Consider the following 14,881-nt stretch of genomic DNA (forward strand, 5'->3'; position numbering starts at 1 on the left):
TCTCTTCTTGGGTGTCTATAGATACTCAAAACTTAACATGTCCCAAGCGTAACTGTTGCTTCATAGTCTTTCCCATTTCAGTAAATGGCAGCTTCATTCTTCCAGTTACTGGGCCAAGCAGCCTGGGGTCATCACTGATTCCACTTTCTCTCGACATCCACCCAGCCAGTCATCAGTCTTACTGGTTCTACCTCAAAGTCTATCCAGAATCTGACTATTCCTCACCACCTCCACTATTATCCCTTTGGCCAAAGTAGCCTCATCTTTTCACCTGAACTGTTACAGTTGCCTTCTAACTAGTCTCACTGACTCAGTCCTTGCTCTCCTGGTCTACTTTAGCATAAGAGTTGATTTTCCTCGATACCCTCACATCTTTGCTCTAGTGTCTTCTCAATCAGGGCTTCCTTGACCATGCTCTAAAACCCCAACTCCTACCTTCCAGTTGCCAGCGAGCTCCATTCCCCTCTCCTGCTTTATTTTTCTCTGTCGCTCACCTGCTAATGTGCTGTGTAATTTACTTATTTGGTTTTGTTGTTTGTGTCCCCTTGCACTTGAATGTGAGTTCCATCAGCGTAGGGATGTTTGTCTGATTTGTTCACCAATGTTTGCTCCGTTATCTAGAACAGTGGCTGGAAAAATAGCAAACACTGAAGCGTTTGTTGAATGAAAAGCCCTCCTCAGCTGTTTTGCTACTTTTAAGTTGTTAAGGATGATACATGAAACAAAGCCTGTGTGGTTCATTTTAAGTTTTATTATAATTTTTTAAGCCAGTTGACAATAACTAGACTTGCTTAACATGTCTTGTTAACTTATTATAAATAAGGTGTATACATTACCATGTTTAGCAATTGTTCAATAATATTAATTTCTTTTCTGTGTACATTTCCTTTGTTCTCTTCCTTGCCTTACATTTTAGGCATGGGAATAAAAGGACAATGGAGTTGATTTCTACCAACATATTTATTTATTTAGTAGCATGTTTTCAGAAGATGTACAATAATCTTAACAGTGTTTTAAACATTTTTTCCTTGGAGGATAATGAAAATGTAAGCTTACTTAAGTCAAGGGCCAAGTGATAATAAAGCTATGACCGACCCATATTTTCTTAGTGCGATTGAATTATTATTTAATTATTATGATGGCGTTGACAAAATCATCACGCCTCAGGGAAAAGAGGGTAACATGCTTTATGAAACTAACATCGTTTATGCTCTGTCTATGCTAGAGTTTAGACAGTGACCAACTTATACCCTATTAAGAGCATTTAGAAAATTCATGGGGCTAGTGGGAATGTTCAAAACACTAACCTTTCTAGTTCTTCCATTAACTTTCCATGAAACTGACAGATTCTAACTCTGACGCTATAAGGCTGTTTGCCTCACACAAAATGGCTTTCTGCTGTTTTAAAATTACTTTTCTTCCTTGCTACTTTCTGCCGCTTCTTGTCCTATCACTGTTTTATGCCCCTCCTCCTCTAATTTGCTTTCTGTGCAAGTAAAACTAGTAATACTTTGTTAGAGTTTTGTATTTAAAATGCAGGTAGCTAAGCTGTACCTGACAGACTCTGCTTATCAGTGCACTTGAAATGCATGAACCTCATCTACACTTTGGCTCTTTTCTCATTTCTTGCCAGTATCTGCTGGATAGTCATGGTTAATGGCTTTTAAATAAATGATGTTTTACTTCAGTGGGTGCAAGGAGATAAATGAATGTAATTTTTCTTGCTTACACTAGCATTTTGTATCTGAATTCTTGCATTTTAGAAGCCCATCCCTGTTGCACATTTGCTGAAAGTTAGACACATTAGCAGTGTTTTCAAAATGTACTATCTGCCTTATCAGTATTGCTTCGAAGTTGACTGTCATAGCCAGAGCAATTCGACCTGGACCTCAATATGCTTACAGGAACATCCTGTTCCTGTCAACTTGATTTTGAAAATTGGACCTGATCTACTTTTTACAGCCGAGTATACTGATAGCTTACAGTTAGCACCTATTTTAAAATATTCTCTACCACATGAATGAAATTGTCAACTCCAGGCACAATGGAATAAACACCATTTGTGCAATGAATTAACTCTTTATTACAGTCCTTAGTCCTCCTTAGCATTTTTTAATGTCTTTTTCTTCAGGTTATTTCCCTGGTTGCAACATCTAACAGAGTGTTATGAATGTATATGAAATTTAAATTACCTTTCTTATATGTAGATAGGGCAACTACCTATGCCCATTGTCATAGGTAGTTGAGAATGCACTGTTAATCTCCTAACATGTTTTTTTTTCCTTCTATACTCAAAATAAGCCCAGACATTTTAAATTCTTCACATCAATAATCCTTAATCTAAGATTTTATCTATTAATGTAGAAATATTGTGGCAGTATATAAATAGTGCATTCTAACCTTTTTCGTTTGTTCTACTCTATAGGTATTTCAGGTGTTGAATGGAAAGAAACAGATACATGCTATAAAGTATGTGAACTTAGAAGAAGCAGACAGCCAAACAATTGATAGTTACCGGAATGAAATTGCTTATCTGAATAAACTACAACAACACAGTGATAAAATCATCCGACTTTATGATTAGTAAGAATTTTTTTTTTTAACTTAAAAAGAAGACTTTTTTTGGCTTTAATTCTTAAGATAAATACTTTGTAAATCTTAGTAGTATAACCTAATCATTTATTGTTTTTTTGTTTTTGTTTGTTTTTAATGGCAGTGAAATCACAGATCAGTACATCTACATGGTAATGGAATGTGGAAATATTGATCTTAATACTTGGCTTAAAAAGAAAAAATCCATCAACCCATGGGAACGCAAGAGTTACTGGAAAAATATGTTGGAGGCAGTTCACACGATTCATCAACATGGTATTTTAAAATCGCTTCATATGTAAAATTAAAATATTCATTAGTAGTGCTATGTTAGAGAAATACACCTATAATTTTAAGGTATTGGTTATTGGCACCTTTAGGCTAGATAAACTAAATATTTGGAAGTTTAATAAAGATGAAGGGACAAAACCATTTCTTTAAAATGCTGTTAACAGGGACTTCCCTTGGGGCGCAGTGGTTGAGAATCGCCTGCCAATGCACGGGACACGGGTTCCAGCCCTGGTCCGGGAAGATCCCACATGCCACGGAGCAACTGAGCCTGTGCGCCACAACTACTGAGTCCACATGCCGCAACTAATAAAACCCGTGTGCTCTAGGGCCCGTGCTCTGCAACAAGGGAAGCCACCGCAATGAGAAGCCCGCGCACTGCAACAAAGAGTAGCCCCCGCTCGCGGCAACTAGAGAAAGCCCGCGTGCAGCAACGAAGACCCAACATAGCCCAAAATAAATAAATTAATTAAAAAAAAGGCTGTTAATGAAAGAATGTAGTGCATGAACTCAAATCCCCACATCCATAAAGCATGCATAATACGAAATGTATCTTTGTCAGTATTAACATAGTCCATAATCCTGGGTCTCCAAATACTTGGATTATAGCAGATATGAGACTGGGGTTCAGGTATCCTAAAAATCTGAGATTTTTTTTCACTTATTCTCCTAGTTGTTTTGTATTGTGTACCTTGTATGGGAGTTGGTTTTACTTTTCTTTTTTTTTAACTGTTAGCCCTACATTCTGGGTTGGCTTTTACCTTACTTGGCCTTGGTTCTTTTTATGGCTTCTTTGCCTTTACCTTTTCCTTATTTTAAATAACTGATAATGTAGGTAATTGTAAATTGTCTCCTTGTGTCTCCCGTCCTATAAGTTAAAAGATAATTCACCAGTGATCAAGATCAGGCTGTAGGGATGGATACGTCAGGAGCATTAGAGTCCTACCACCTGGCAGTGTAATTTATGGTGCTCTCTCGTGGGCAGTGAATCACAGTGGTTGTTAAGAGCATAAACTCTGAAGCCAGACTGCCTGGGTTCAACTCATGACACTGTTACTTAGGCTGTGTGACCTTGAACAGATTGCTTAAACTCTGCCTTAGTTTCCTCAGCTAAAAGTGGGGATAATAATAGTACTTAACCTCAGCATTGGTATGAGGGTTAAATGATTCAATACAAGCGACAAACTTCAAATAGTGCCTGGCACATAGCAAGTGCTGTATGTTTGTAGTATATATTAAAAATGAATATTTAATTTGATTGACTAAGTAAAGGAATCAACTCAGCAGATTGTGAAATTTTTTTGTACTTAGAATGTTTAACATGGTCTAATATTATAATGGATTTTTATTTTGAAGGTATTGTTCACAGTGATCTGAAACCTGCTAACTTTCTGATAGTTGATGGAATGCTAAAACTAATTGATTTTGGAATTGCAAACCAAATGCAACCAGATACAACAAGTATTGTTAAAGACTCTCAGGTAATGAATGGCTGGTTACCACACAGTAGAGTTCTATTCCTTTTCACCTTTGAAGTATTATTTTGCTAATGAGGATTTTATTTTTCCTTACTTCATTTTTCAAAGGATTTGAAGCCTTTTTACAAGAACAGATACTATAACTATAAAAAACAAATTAATCACATGATTAAGACAATTTTAGTATAGAAAGTCAAGATCCAGTAGAAATATATCCAGCAATTTTGAATGATTTTCCTATAGCTGAGGTAGAGAAGCAGTAATACCTGCCTTGGAAATCATCTTGGTCATTATCTAAAATTCACCTGAAACTTTGTCTCAGTTTCCTGGTAGCAACCAAAGAGAGAATTGCAGTTTCATGTTTTTCATTGTCCATGAGGTAAAATTATTTCACTCTTCCAGAGAAGTAAAGCTTTCCCTATCACTTACATTTGAAAAAAATTCTTAATTGGGCCTTCATATTGGAAACACCATAATAAATATACTCAACTGCATTTTTATAATAGGATATGCAATAGCAATCTTAATAAATTTGTCCCCATAAAAACTGAGGTGATGACAACCAAAGAATGACTAAAAATAATCCTGCTTGGAGCCAAGACAGTGTGTTCCATGTATACAGATTTCTGATGTGGATCTTCCTTAATCCGAGCAGTAAAGCTGGATTCTTTTAGGAGTAGTTGGGCAGCGTGCCCTTCAAACAATTCTATTTGACAGTTGCTTCTTTCTATATCAAAAATATGGCTGAACATTTAGTTGTAAATCAGCTTGATGATAGCGTCTATGGTAAGGCTCTAAAGTACAGGTATTCTGTGTTTGAAAGCAGAATCGTTTTAGAATAAAATGAATGCAGTGTAAGGTTGGCATACTCCTACTGTAGAAAATCTTGCCTAATGCAGACACCCATCTCACCTCTATTTGGACATGGGCCCAGGGAGACAAAGCTGGATTTTTGGTTGGTTGTTTGGTTTATTTAAAAAAGTGTTCTGGGTCTATTCCAGCACAGAAATGAGCGATTGATCAATTCCTTCAAAGTTTATGGCCATTAATATAATTGTATCCTGGAAAGATTTATGGTTGCTGCCCACCATAGTCATAGAAATAGCTCAGCATTCTGTAAGGAGTCAATTTTTTTTTATTATGAATCTAATTTATTTTGCTGGAATTGTGAAGAAATTTATGTCTTAATATTTTTGTCAGTTATTAGAGTTTCTCAAATATATTACTGAAACCTGTAACTATCCAAGTTGCCAAGAATCTGGCATTCGTGTTTTAAAAAATCTAAAGCATAATGAAGTATTTTCATTGATTTCTGTGTTTTCTGTGATTTGGCAAGTAGGTTGGTACAGTTAATTATATGCCACCAGAAGCAATCAAAGATATGTCTTCCTCAAGAGAAAATGGGAAAGCCAAATCGAAGGTACTGTAAGGTTATTTACATCCTATTTATCTGGCACAAATAGGGAATGGGCTAGTCTCTGAACTTAACAGATAACTGAAAAGTTATTTCTTTAAGTTCTAAAACTCTTTAGGCCATTACAGAGACATTACAGAGACTTATTAAGCAAACTGTCATGGGATTCAGTTTCACTTTTCTTTATTGATTTGAGATTGTTCTTTTAATACTGTGCTTTTAATATGGTGGTGCCTCACAATGTGCTCCTATAAGAAATGCACACAGGATGTTTTTTGAGTTTTAAAAATAAAGAAAAAAATAAGACTAAATTAGCTCTGATATGGGTACCTTAAATAACAGTGCACTGATGACCTTTGTTTCCTTTCTGATTCTTAAATTTTATTTACCATTTCTTCATTTGTTAATTTTCTGTTTCCAGGAACAACTCTAGTAGGTAATATTCCCAGGTACCTTCCCACTTTTCTTATTTCACTACCTCTGTGAGCCTTTGTGTTAGCCTGTTGGTGCCCCTTGCTGGGTCCATTCTGCCTGCCATGGTGCCTCTGGCTCCCGAGCTAATCCTTCTCTCTCTATACCAGTGTCTTCAAATGGATGCAAGCACACACCTGCTGTGCAGTACCTGCGTTCAAGTCATAGATCTGCCTCTTTATCAACTGTCTTTGTGACTTAATTTGCCTAGTTTCTTCCTCTGTAAGTTAGGCTTGCACACAGTACCTATTTTAAAAGTAATTGAGGATTAAATGAGAAAGAATATAAAGCACTTAGTACATTGTCCAGCTTGAAACAATTGCTTAATAAATGTGCTTCCATTTACTAAATTATATTTTCCTTCCTAGGAAATTGTGGCTTCTAAATATCTTTTCAAATAACTGGCATAAAATTATGCCAAATAGTCTCTCTTATAAAAATTCTTTTTACACCTCTTTAGCTTCTCCTTTTCTTTTAATACTTAGATTTTTCTTTCTCTTTTTCTTGATTAGACTTGCCGTGGTTTTGTTAATTTTAAAGAACCAGGTCTTCATTTCATTTATTAATTCTATTTTCATTTGTCCTCTAATTAATTTCTGCTTTTATCTTTGTTATTTATATTCCCTTTAGGTTTCTCCCCCCAGCTTCTGCATTTAAATAATTGCTAATTTAATTTTAGTATTCTTCCTTATAATTAAAACATTAAAACTGAATTTTACTTTGAGTTTTACTTTAGCTGCTCCTTCTAGGTTTTATGGTAGTGTTTCTTATTTTCATTAATTTCCAAAATTTCTAATTTCAGTTTTAAAATTGTTTCATTCTTTGTTACTTTAAAATAAAATTTACTTTGAACTGTATGTAGTGTTCAGATTCTTTTCAGTTATCAACTCAGTACTTAAATAGGTAGTATTGATCAATCTCAACTAGTGATTCTGAATAGAAGATAAATTTTTATCCCAACATGGGAGGTAATCCTTGTTATGGAAGAGCTCAAAGCCCCTCCCAGTCTCGCTCTGTTCTCGAATTGCTTTCTGGTGAACAGGCTTGGCCATCTGGGGCTCCTGTTCTGAGGTCTGTTGGGCCCATTCATTACTCCTCTCTCCTCTCTGCTTCAAATGCCTCTACCACGCACGACCTGTGGCTGTGGGTAGTTTGTCTCCATTCACGTTCTGCTTTTATTGTAAATATTTTCCACATGTTTACGGTTTTGCTACCAGGCTGCTCTGTCTGTCTTATCTGGGGCTTTGGAGCGTTTGAAAACTACACGGCTACAGCCATTTTTCCAGAATCTGAAATTCTTCTTAATTCATGATTTAGTATTTAGAAATGGACTTAAATTTCCAAGTGGTTAAATTGGAGGAGGAGGAGGTTATTTTTTTATTAATTTTCAGTTTTCTTTGTGTTCAGATAACGGGATCTATTCTATCTGTCATGTTCTGAAGGCATGTTTAAATCTGCCCTCCGTCAAAGAATTTAACACAATTTTTGCTTTATATAGTTCTATTAAATGTGGTTTCAGTGCATAGAAGTTCGTAACTGTCATCTCTTCTTGGTTGATTGTACCTTTTATCACGGCAAAGTGGCTTTCTCTCTTCTGTTAGAAGCATTTTGCCATGTTCTCTTTTTCTAATATTAATATTGCTGTCTCTGCTTTCGTTTCCTTTTTTTTTTCTTTCTTGCATTTGGTTATAGATGTCCATTTCTTTTTTCCTCGTACCTTTCTGTGTCATTTGGTTTAGATTAATCCTTTGTGTAGAGCATGTGGTTACATTTTGTTTTAATGCATATTGAGTATCTTTTAAAAGAGGAATTTAGCCATTCTCATTTATTATGCTCACTTCTGTGTTTGGTCTTAATCATGTTCTTTTAAAAGTCAAAAGCATAATTATGTTATAATATCACATTATTTCTAATGAGATTATTTAATACAAAGAACATTTAATAATAAGTAATATTTATTGAGTACTTACTATACCAGAAACTATTCTCTATGCTTACCCATATCTCATGGTTACATCATTTAAGGCACATGACAACGTACTTTTGTTATTTCTGTTTTAGAGATGAAGAAACAGAGATATGTAGAATTACTAGCTAGTGATAAGATCAGGATTCAAGCCCAGCCCAGCCCAGTCTGGCTCTATAGTTTGTGTTCTTAAGTTTAGGATAGCTCAACTTAAAAACCCTTTTTAAAATCTATACATACTTATATATTATGAATTTATATAAAAACTTATTTTAACTCAGTAATTTTGGGGAAAACAAGTAAATTTAAAATTTGCACTTAGGGTTTTTAGTTTTGTGTTTTCACAGGCTGACAAGAATGTAATATTTTGTTTCACTTGAAATATTTTGATTATGAGATTTAAACTGAAGTTCATTTCTTTTGATAAAATAACCAAGTGTAATCAAAACTAGAAGAGGATGTTTTGTCATGAATGTAGTCTAATACTTGGACATTTATTGAGGTTTAGTTATGATTTTAAATATTAGGGTATGTGTGTGTGTATAATATTTTAATTTTATGTTAAAATAACAGTAACTTCTCTTTTTTTTTTTTTTAACTTAGATAAGCCCCAAAAGTGATGTTTGGTCCTTAGGTTGCATTTTGTACTATATGACTTACGGGAAAACACCGTTTCAGCATATCATTAATCAGATTTCTAAATTACATGCCATAATTGACCCTAATCATGAAATTGAATTTCCTGATATTCCAGAGAAAGATCTTCAAGATGTGTTAAAGGTAACATTAATAGTATATACATATAGAAGAACCATATTTCATGTAGTACTTAATTGTTTACTTAAAGAAATAGCTGAGGGAGTTCTCTGGCGGTCCAGTGGTTAGGACTCAGCACTTTCACTGCCATGGCCCAGGTTCAATCCCTGGTCAGGGAACTAATATCCCACAAGCCTCATGGCACACCCAGAAAAGAAAAAAGAAAGAAAAAGAAATAGTTGAAAGGATTGGAATCATGTAACTGGCTTAGATATAACTGAGAGGTCTGTTGAGAGGAATTGCTTACTGAGTTAGCTTTTAAAGATGTGTTAAGTTCATTTTGAAGGTTTTTAAAACTTATGAATACTTGGAGATTTTGCAAAAATGACGTGTAAAATAATTTTGTCATTTCTAAGTAGGCTCTCTAGAAAGCAACTTCTGTAATATGATGCAGTCTGGGAAAATACTGTATCAATATTGCATAAGAAAACTTGCTTCGTTTTTAAAAAAATTTATCTTTATTTTTATAGTGTTGTTTAATAAGGGACCCTAAACAGAGGATATCCATTCCTGAGCTTCTGGCACATCCATATGTTCAGATTCAAACTCATCCAGGTACTTCTTTAAAAATAAGTTTATTACCAGATTGCTAATATAAACAGCCTTCTGGCTACTCTTTTCCTGCCTGCCTCCTTCCTTAAGGATATTCCTTAATGCTAAATACTAAAATAAATGAGATCACCTTTCTTTACCTGCTGGCATTCATTTTTACTTTTCCTAGGTAAGGGGCTATGATCAGTGATAAGTTACAAGAATGCCAGTTATTGTGCTTTTAAACAGAATACATATTTATATATGAACTTATATTTTTCTTATTTGATACCAGTGTGCTATTGATTATGTATATTATTTTACAGGTAACCAGATGGCTAAGGGAACCACTGAAGAAATGAAACATGTTCTGGGCCAACTTGTTGGCCTGAATTCTCCTAACTCCATTTTGAAAGCTGCTAAAGTATGTCTATTCTCTGTCTACACTAATTTTAATTGTTTTGTATAATTTAGTGAGTTACACACTTAAACAGGTAATGCAAAGGAAAGTTGTCCCAATCATCAGATCAGCTATGAAGTGTGTTTCTGTATTTAGATACTTAACATGTGCTTTTTGACAAATATAGATTTATTTGATTTACATTCTTATTGTGCAGACAGCACAATTGAAAATGGATCGTCATATAAGGTGCATTGAAAAGACTGCTGTCGGGTCTCAACTGGAATAAATTCAATAAGGAATCTTAAATCAACACCATTTTTAACACAGCTTTTGAATTCATTTTTTTCTAGCCAACTTTATTTTTAAGCCATCATAGAGAAATCACAGTACTTGTCACATGTAATGACTTCTGTGAGGCTGTATATAGCAGTCAGTACATTTCTCAAAGCAAATGTCTCAGATCTGGTAGTCTCCCAATGCCTGTTTATATTTATACCACAATTTTTTGGATCTCGCTGACATCAAACATCTAGTCATTTCCAGAACACTAGGTATGCTTATTGACTTTAGTTACTAGTTATATATTTCAGTTATAACATTATTGTAAAATTATGGGAGTTTAAACTAAAAACACTGTTAGCTCTGTGGATAGGGATAACACCAATCTAAGATGTTAAGAACTTGGATACATTTTTGGAGGAATTTACTATATATTCACCATTATATTTGCATCCATATGATATAAGGTAAATTTTTCTTAAATTTTCTCAAGTTCTGATAGCTAAATCAATGGCTTTAGGAATTGAAATTGGACAAAATTTGTTTTGTAATTTTTCTCTATGTTTTATATCTCTATGTTTTAAATTTCTACCAGTGTATTGTTTAAAGCCTTTTATAAATAAAATTGAGGTGGGTTACCTTTATCACTAACATTATGTGTTCCTCGATGGCAAAGATATCTTTCGTCTTCATAAATTAGATGTTGGCTTAGCCTTAAATCCTTTACTAAATATGTAGATTCTAATATAGCTAATTATACTTATTTGTATAGCAGTTGTATTTCTTTAATGTCTTCCATTCTTTAGTTTAAATATCAGTTGAAAGTATATTTCCTGATGAGTGTATTTTACAGTGTAGAAATTTATCTAAGACTGGCTTTATTTAAGAAAAAGTAAGGTATCTTGTAATAACCTATAATGAAAAAGCATATGAAAAACAATATATAGAGAGAGGGATAGATAGATACAGATACAGATATAGATATAATCTGAATCACTTTGCTGTACACCAGACACTAACACAATATTATAAATCAGCTATACTTCAATTCAAAAAAAAAAGTTTTGCTATGTAATATTGTACATCAACTGTACTTCAATAAAAATAAACAATTTAAAAAGAGGTTTGTTGAAACAGAAAAGAAAAAGAAAAAGTAAGGGAGATTAAGAAGGCCTTGAGGATGCATATATATGCTTCTAAATAGCTATGTTACATTTTTCTTACAGAAAGATTGATCTGCATCGCATGATAGCTGATTCTTAGGCCAAGCTAGCTGTTTAAAAATTTTTCATTATCTCCAATAGTGTATAAAATAATTTCCTAATTATAAGAACAAGGGAGATATTTGTTACATATTAGAAGATGTGGAGTTAAACCTTTGTTAATCTGATATGGTAATACATTGAATTTTAAAAGTTATAAATCGGATGTGTGTTTTTAATTTCAGACTTTATATGAGCACTATAGTGGTGGTGAAAGTCATGATTCCTGTTCATCATCCAAGACTTTGGAAAAAAAATGGGGAAAAAAATGATTTGCAGCTACTCATAAACTGTCAGGTATCACCTGTAAAATATATTGGACTGTTATACTCTTGATTCTCTGTGGAAATCTACTCCTGAAGACAACTTCACTCCTAAATGTCATTGACAGAAAAATTCAGTGGATTATCCTCAAAAGAAAACTGTAAAAAACCACTAATGACACTGTATGTATTAAATTGTAGAATTGTTTTCTCTTTTGTGCTTCCCTGTAAATCTAATCTATTTGATATCATTTTCACACTTGGGATAGTGGGTGAAAAGTGGAAATATTTTCTGAAGAACTATGTAAATAGGCTTTGTATAGTATAAAATGACACTAAAAGGTCAAAGTTGTAGAACTGTTTTCTTCAAGCAAATATATTGTTGGTGAGGCAACAGAATTCTTAATAAAAATGGGTTAAGGGAAAGCATGAGAGTAGACTTTAGTAAATTAACTTTGGGGGAAAAAAATTCCAAAGTGTTCAAATTCTAAAATAGATTTCCAGTTATTTTATGGCACTGATAATACTCCAGCATTTTAGGGCTTCACTTGACTCTTTTAATTCTCCATTTAATTCTTCATAATATCTGTTGTTTTGAGTGTTCAGAGTATCATGCTGGATTCTAAGATGTAGGCTGTATAGGGCATGACCTCAATTGTACGACTTGCTTGGTAATGAGTAACTACAAATGTGGTCCCAGAATTTCTGAGTCTGAATCGAACAGATTACTTAAGGATATTACCATATAGTATTCTTTTCCCCAAATTTTTCTTTAGCTTTTAAAACAGTTTTAGAGTCACAGCAAAATTGAGGGGAAGGTGCAGAGATTTCCCATTTAACCCCTGCCCCACACATGCACAGCCTCCCCCGTTACCAACATCCCCACCAGAGTGGTACTTTTGTTACATTTAATGAACCTACTTAGACGCACTGTAATAATCACCCGAAGTCTATAGTATACATATACCTAGTTCACTCTTGGTGGTTCATGTTCCAGGGATTTGGACAAATGTATAATAACATGTATCCATCATTATACTATTAGAAGAATATTTTCAGTGCCTGAAAAATTCACTGTGCTCCACCTATTCATCCCTCCCCTACCCCCAACCCCTGGGAACCACTGATGTTTTTACTGTTTCCATAGTTTTGCCCTTTCTAGAGTGTCATATAGCTGGAATTATACAGTACGTAGCCTTTCAGATTAGCTTCTTTCACTTAGCAATGTGCACTTAGTAACGTGCACCTCCATGTCTTTTCATGGCTTGAGAGCTCATTTCTCTTTAGTGCCTAGTAGTATTCCATCGTCTGGATGTACCACAGTTTATCCATTCACCTCCTGAAGGACATCTTGGTTGCTTCCAATTTTTGGCAACTATGAATAAAGCTGCTGTAAACATCTGTGTGCAGGGCTTTGTGTGGTGTTCAGCTTCAGAGGAGTTGACTACCAAGGAGCATGACTGATGGATTATATGGGAAGAGTCTGTCTAGTTCTGTAAGAAGCTGCCAAAAGGTCTTTCATAGTGGCTGTACCGTTTTGCATTCTCTCCAGCAGTGAATGAGAGTTCCTGTTGCTCCACATCCTCGCCAGCATTTGGTGTTGTCAGTGTTCCAGATTTTGGTCACTCTAGTAGATTTGTTGTGGTACCTCATTGTTTTTTTTTTTTTTTCTTTGCGGTACGCGGGCCTCTCACTGTTGTGGCCTCTCCCGTTGCGGAGCACAGGCTCCGGACGCGCAGGCTCAGAGGCCATGGCTCACGGGCCCAGCCGCTCCGCGGCATGTGGGATCTTCCCGGACCGGGGCACGAACCCGTGTCCCCTGCATCGGCAGGCGGACCCTCAACCATTGCGCCACCAGGGAAGCCCCCTCATTGTTGTTTTAATTTGCATTTCCCTGATGACAGCTGATGTGTGGAACATCTTTTCATATACTGCGTGCCATCCATCTGATACCTTCTTTAGTGAGATCTTTGCTTCTTTGTCAAAGATCTGTTAACTATATTTATGGGGGGTCTATTTCTGGGCCATCCATTCTGTTCCATTGATCAATTTAGCTTTTCCTTCACCAATACCACACTGTCTTGATTACTGTCACTCTACAGTAAGTCTTGAAGTCAGGTGGTATCAATCCTCCAACTTTGTTCTTCTCCTTCAGTAGTGTGTTGGCTGTTCTGGGGGGTTTTGCCATTTCACATAGAGTTAAAATCTGTTTGTCACTATCCCTAAGTAACTTGCTGGAATTTTGATTGGGATTATATTGAATCCCAAATGTAGATCAAATTGGGAAGAACTGACGTCTTGACAGTATTGAGTCTTCCTGTCCAAGAACATGGACTATTTCTCCATTTATTTAGTTCTTCCTTGATTTCATTCTTCAGAGTTTTGTAGTTTTCCTCATGTAGACCTTGTACGTACATTGTTAGATTTATACATGAGTATTTCATTTTGGGGGCTGCTAATGTAAATGGTATTGTGTTTTTCATTTCAAATTCCACTTCTTCTTTGCTGTTATATAGGAAAATGATTGCCATTTATATATTAACCTTGTATCCTGCAGTGTTGCTATAGTTGCTTATTTGTTCCAGGAGTGGTTTTATGGATTCTTTTGGATTTTCTACATACATGATAATGTCATCTGCAAACAGGACAGTTTTATTTCTTCCTTCCCAATCTGTATACCTTTTATTTCTTCTTATTGCAGTAGGTAGTACTTCCAGTATGATGTTGGAAGGAGTGATGAGGGGACTTCTTTGCCTTGTGTTTGGTCTTAGTGGGAAAACTTCAAGTTTCTGTTAAGTATGATGTTTGCTGTATGTTTTTTTAATAGATATTCTTTATCAAATTAAGGAAGTTCTCTGTTTCTAGCTTGCTGAAAGTTTTTATTGTGAATGGGTGTTGGATTTTGTCAAATGCTTTTTCTGCATCGATCAATAATGGTCATGTGATTTTTCTTTTTTTAGCCTGTTGATGTGATGGATTATTGTGTGTTATTATAACTGACACCATCCTGGGCCCTTCTAGTTTCTCCTGTCCTTCTGCTGACCCTGCGCAGGATTGTACTGTGTCTTGTTTCCAAGCACCTACCCCCCATACCCTAAGTTAACTATAAAATTGTCCC

The 14,881-nt window shown here is 35.1% G+C and overlaps 1 protein-coding gene across 6 annotated transcripts in view; it reads left to right on the plus strand.

Annotated features, from left to right (window-relative positions):
* The window catches only part of TTK (TTK protein kinase), a 42,495-nt gene extending 29,333 nt beyond the window's left edge, over positions 1-13,162 (plus strand). For all 6 annotated transcript variants that reach the window (XM_060114958.1, XM_060114959.1, XM_060114954.1 and 3 more), the window contains exons 15-22: positions 2,426-2,583; positions 2,717-2,868; positions 4,237-4,361; positions 5,698-5,778; positions 8,813-8,989; positions 9,496-9,580; positions 9,883-9,980; positions 11,686-13,162. In XM_060114958.1, coding sequence (XP_059970941.1) covers positions 2,426-2,583; positions 2,717-2,868; positions 4,237-4,361; positions 5,698-5,778; positions 8,813-8,989; positions 9,496-9,580; positions 9,883-9,980; positions 11,686-11,772 — 963 coding nt within the window. In that variant the 3' untranslated portion in view covers positions 11,773-13,162. The remainder of the gene's footprint in view (positions 1-2,425; positions 2,584-2,716; positions 2,869-4,236; positions 4,362-5,697; positions 5,779-8,812; positions 8,990-9,495; positions 9,581-9,882; positions 9,981-11,685) is intronic.
* Positions 13,163-14,881: the final 1,719 nt, after the last annotated feature.

The sequence above is a fragment of the Mesoplodon densirostris genome, chromosome 12, assembly GCF_025265405.1.
Source record: "Mesoplodon densirostris isolate mMesDen1 chromosome 12, mMesDen1 primary haplotype, whole genome shotgun sequence".
Classification (NCBI taxonomy): Eukaryota; Metazoa; Chordata; class Mammalia; order Artiodactyla; family Ziphiidae; genus Mesoplodon; species Mesoplodon densirostris.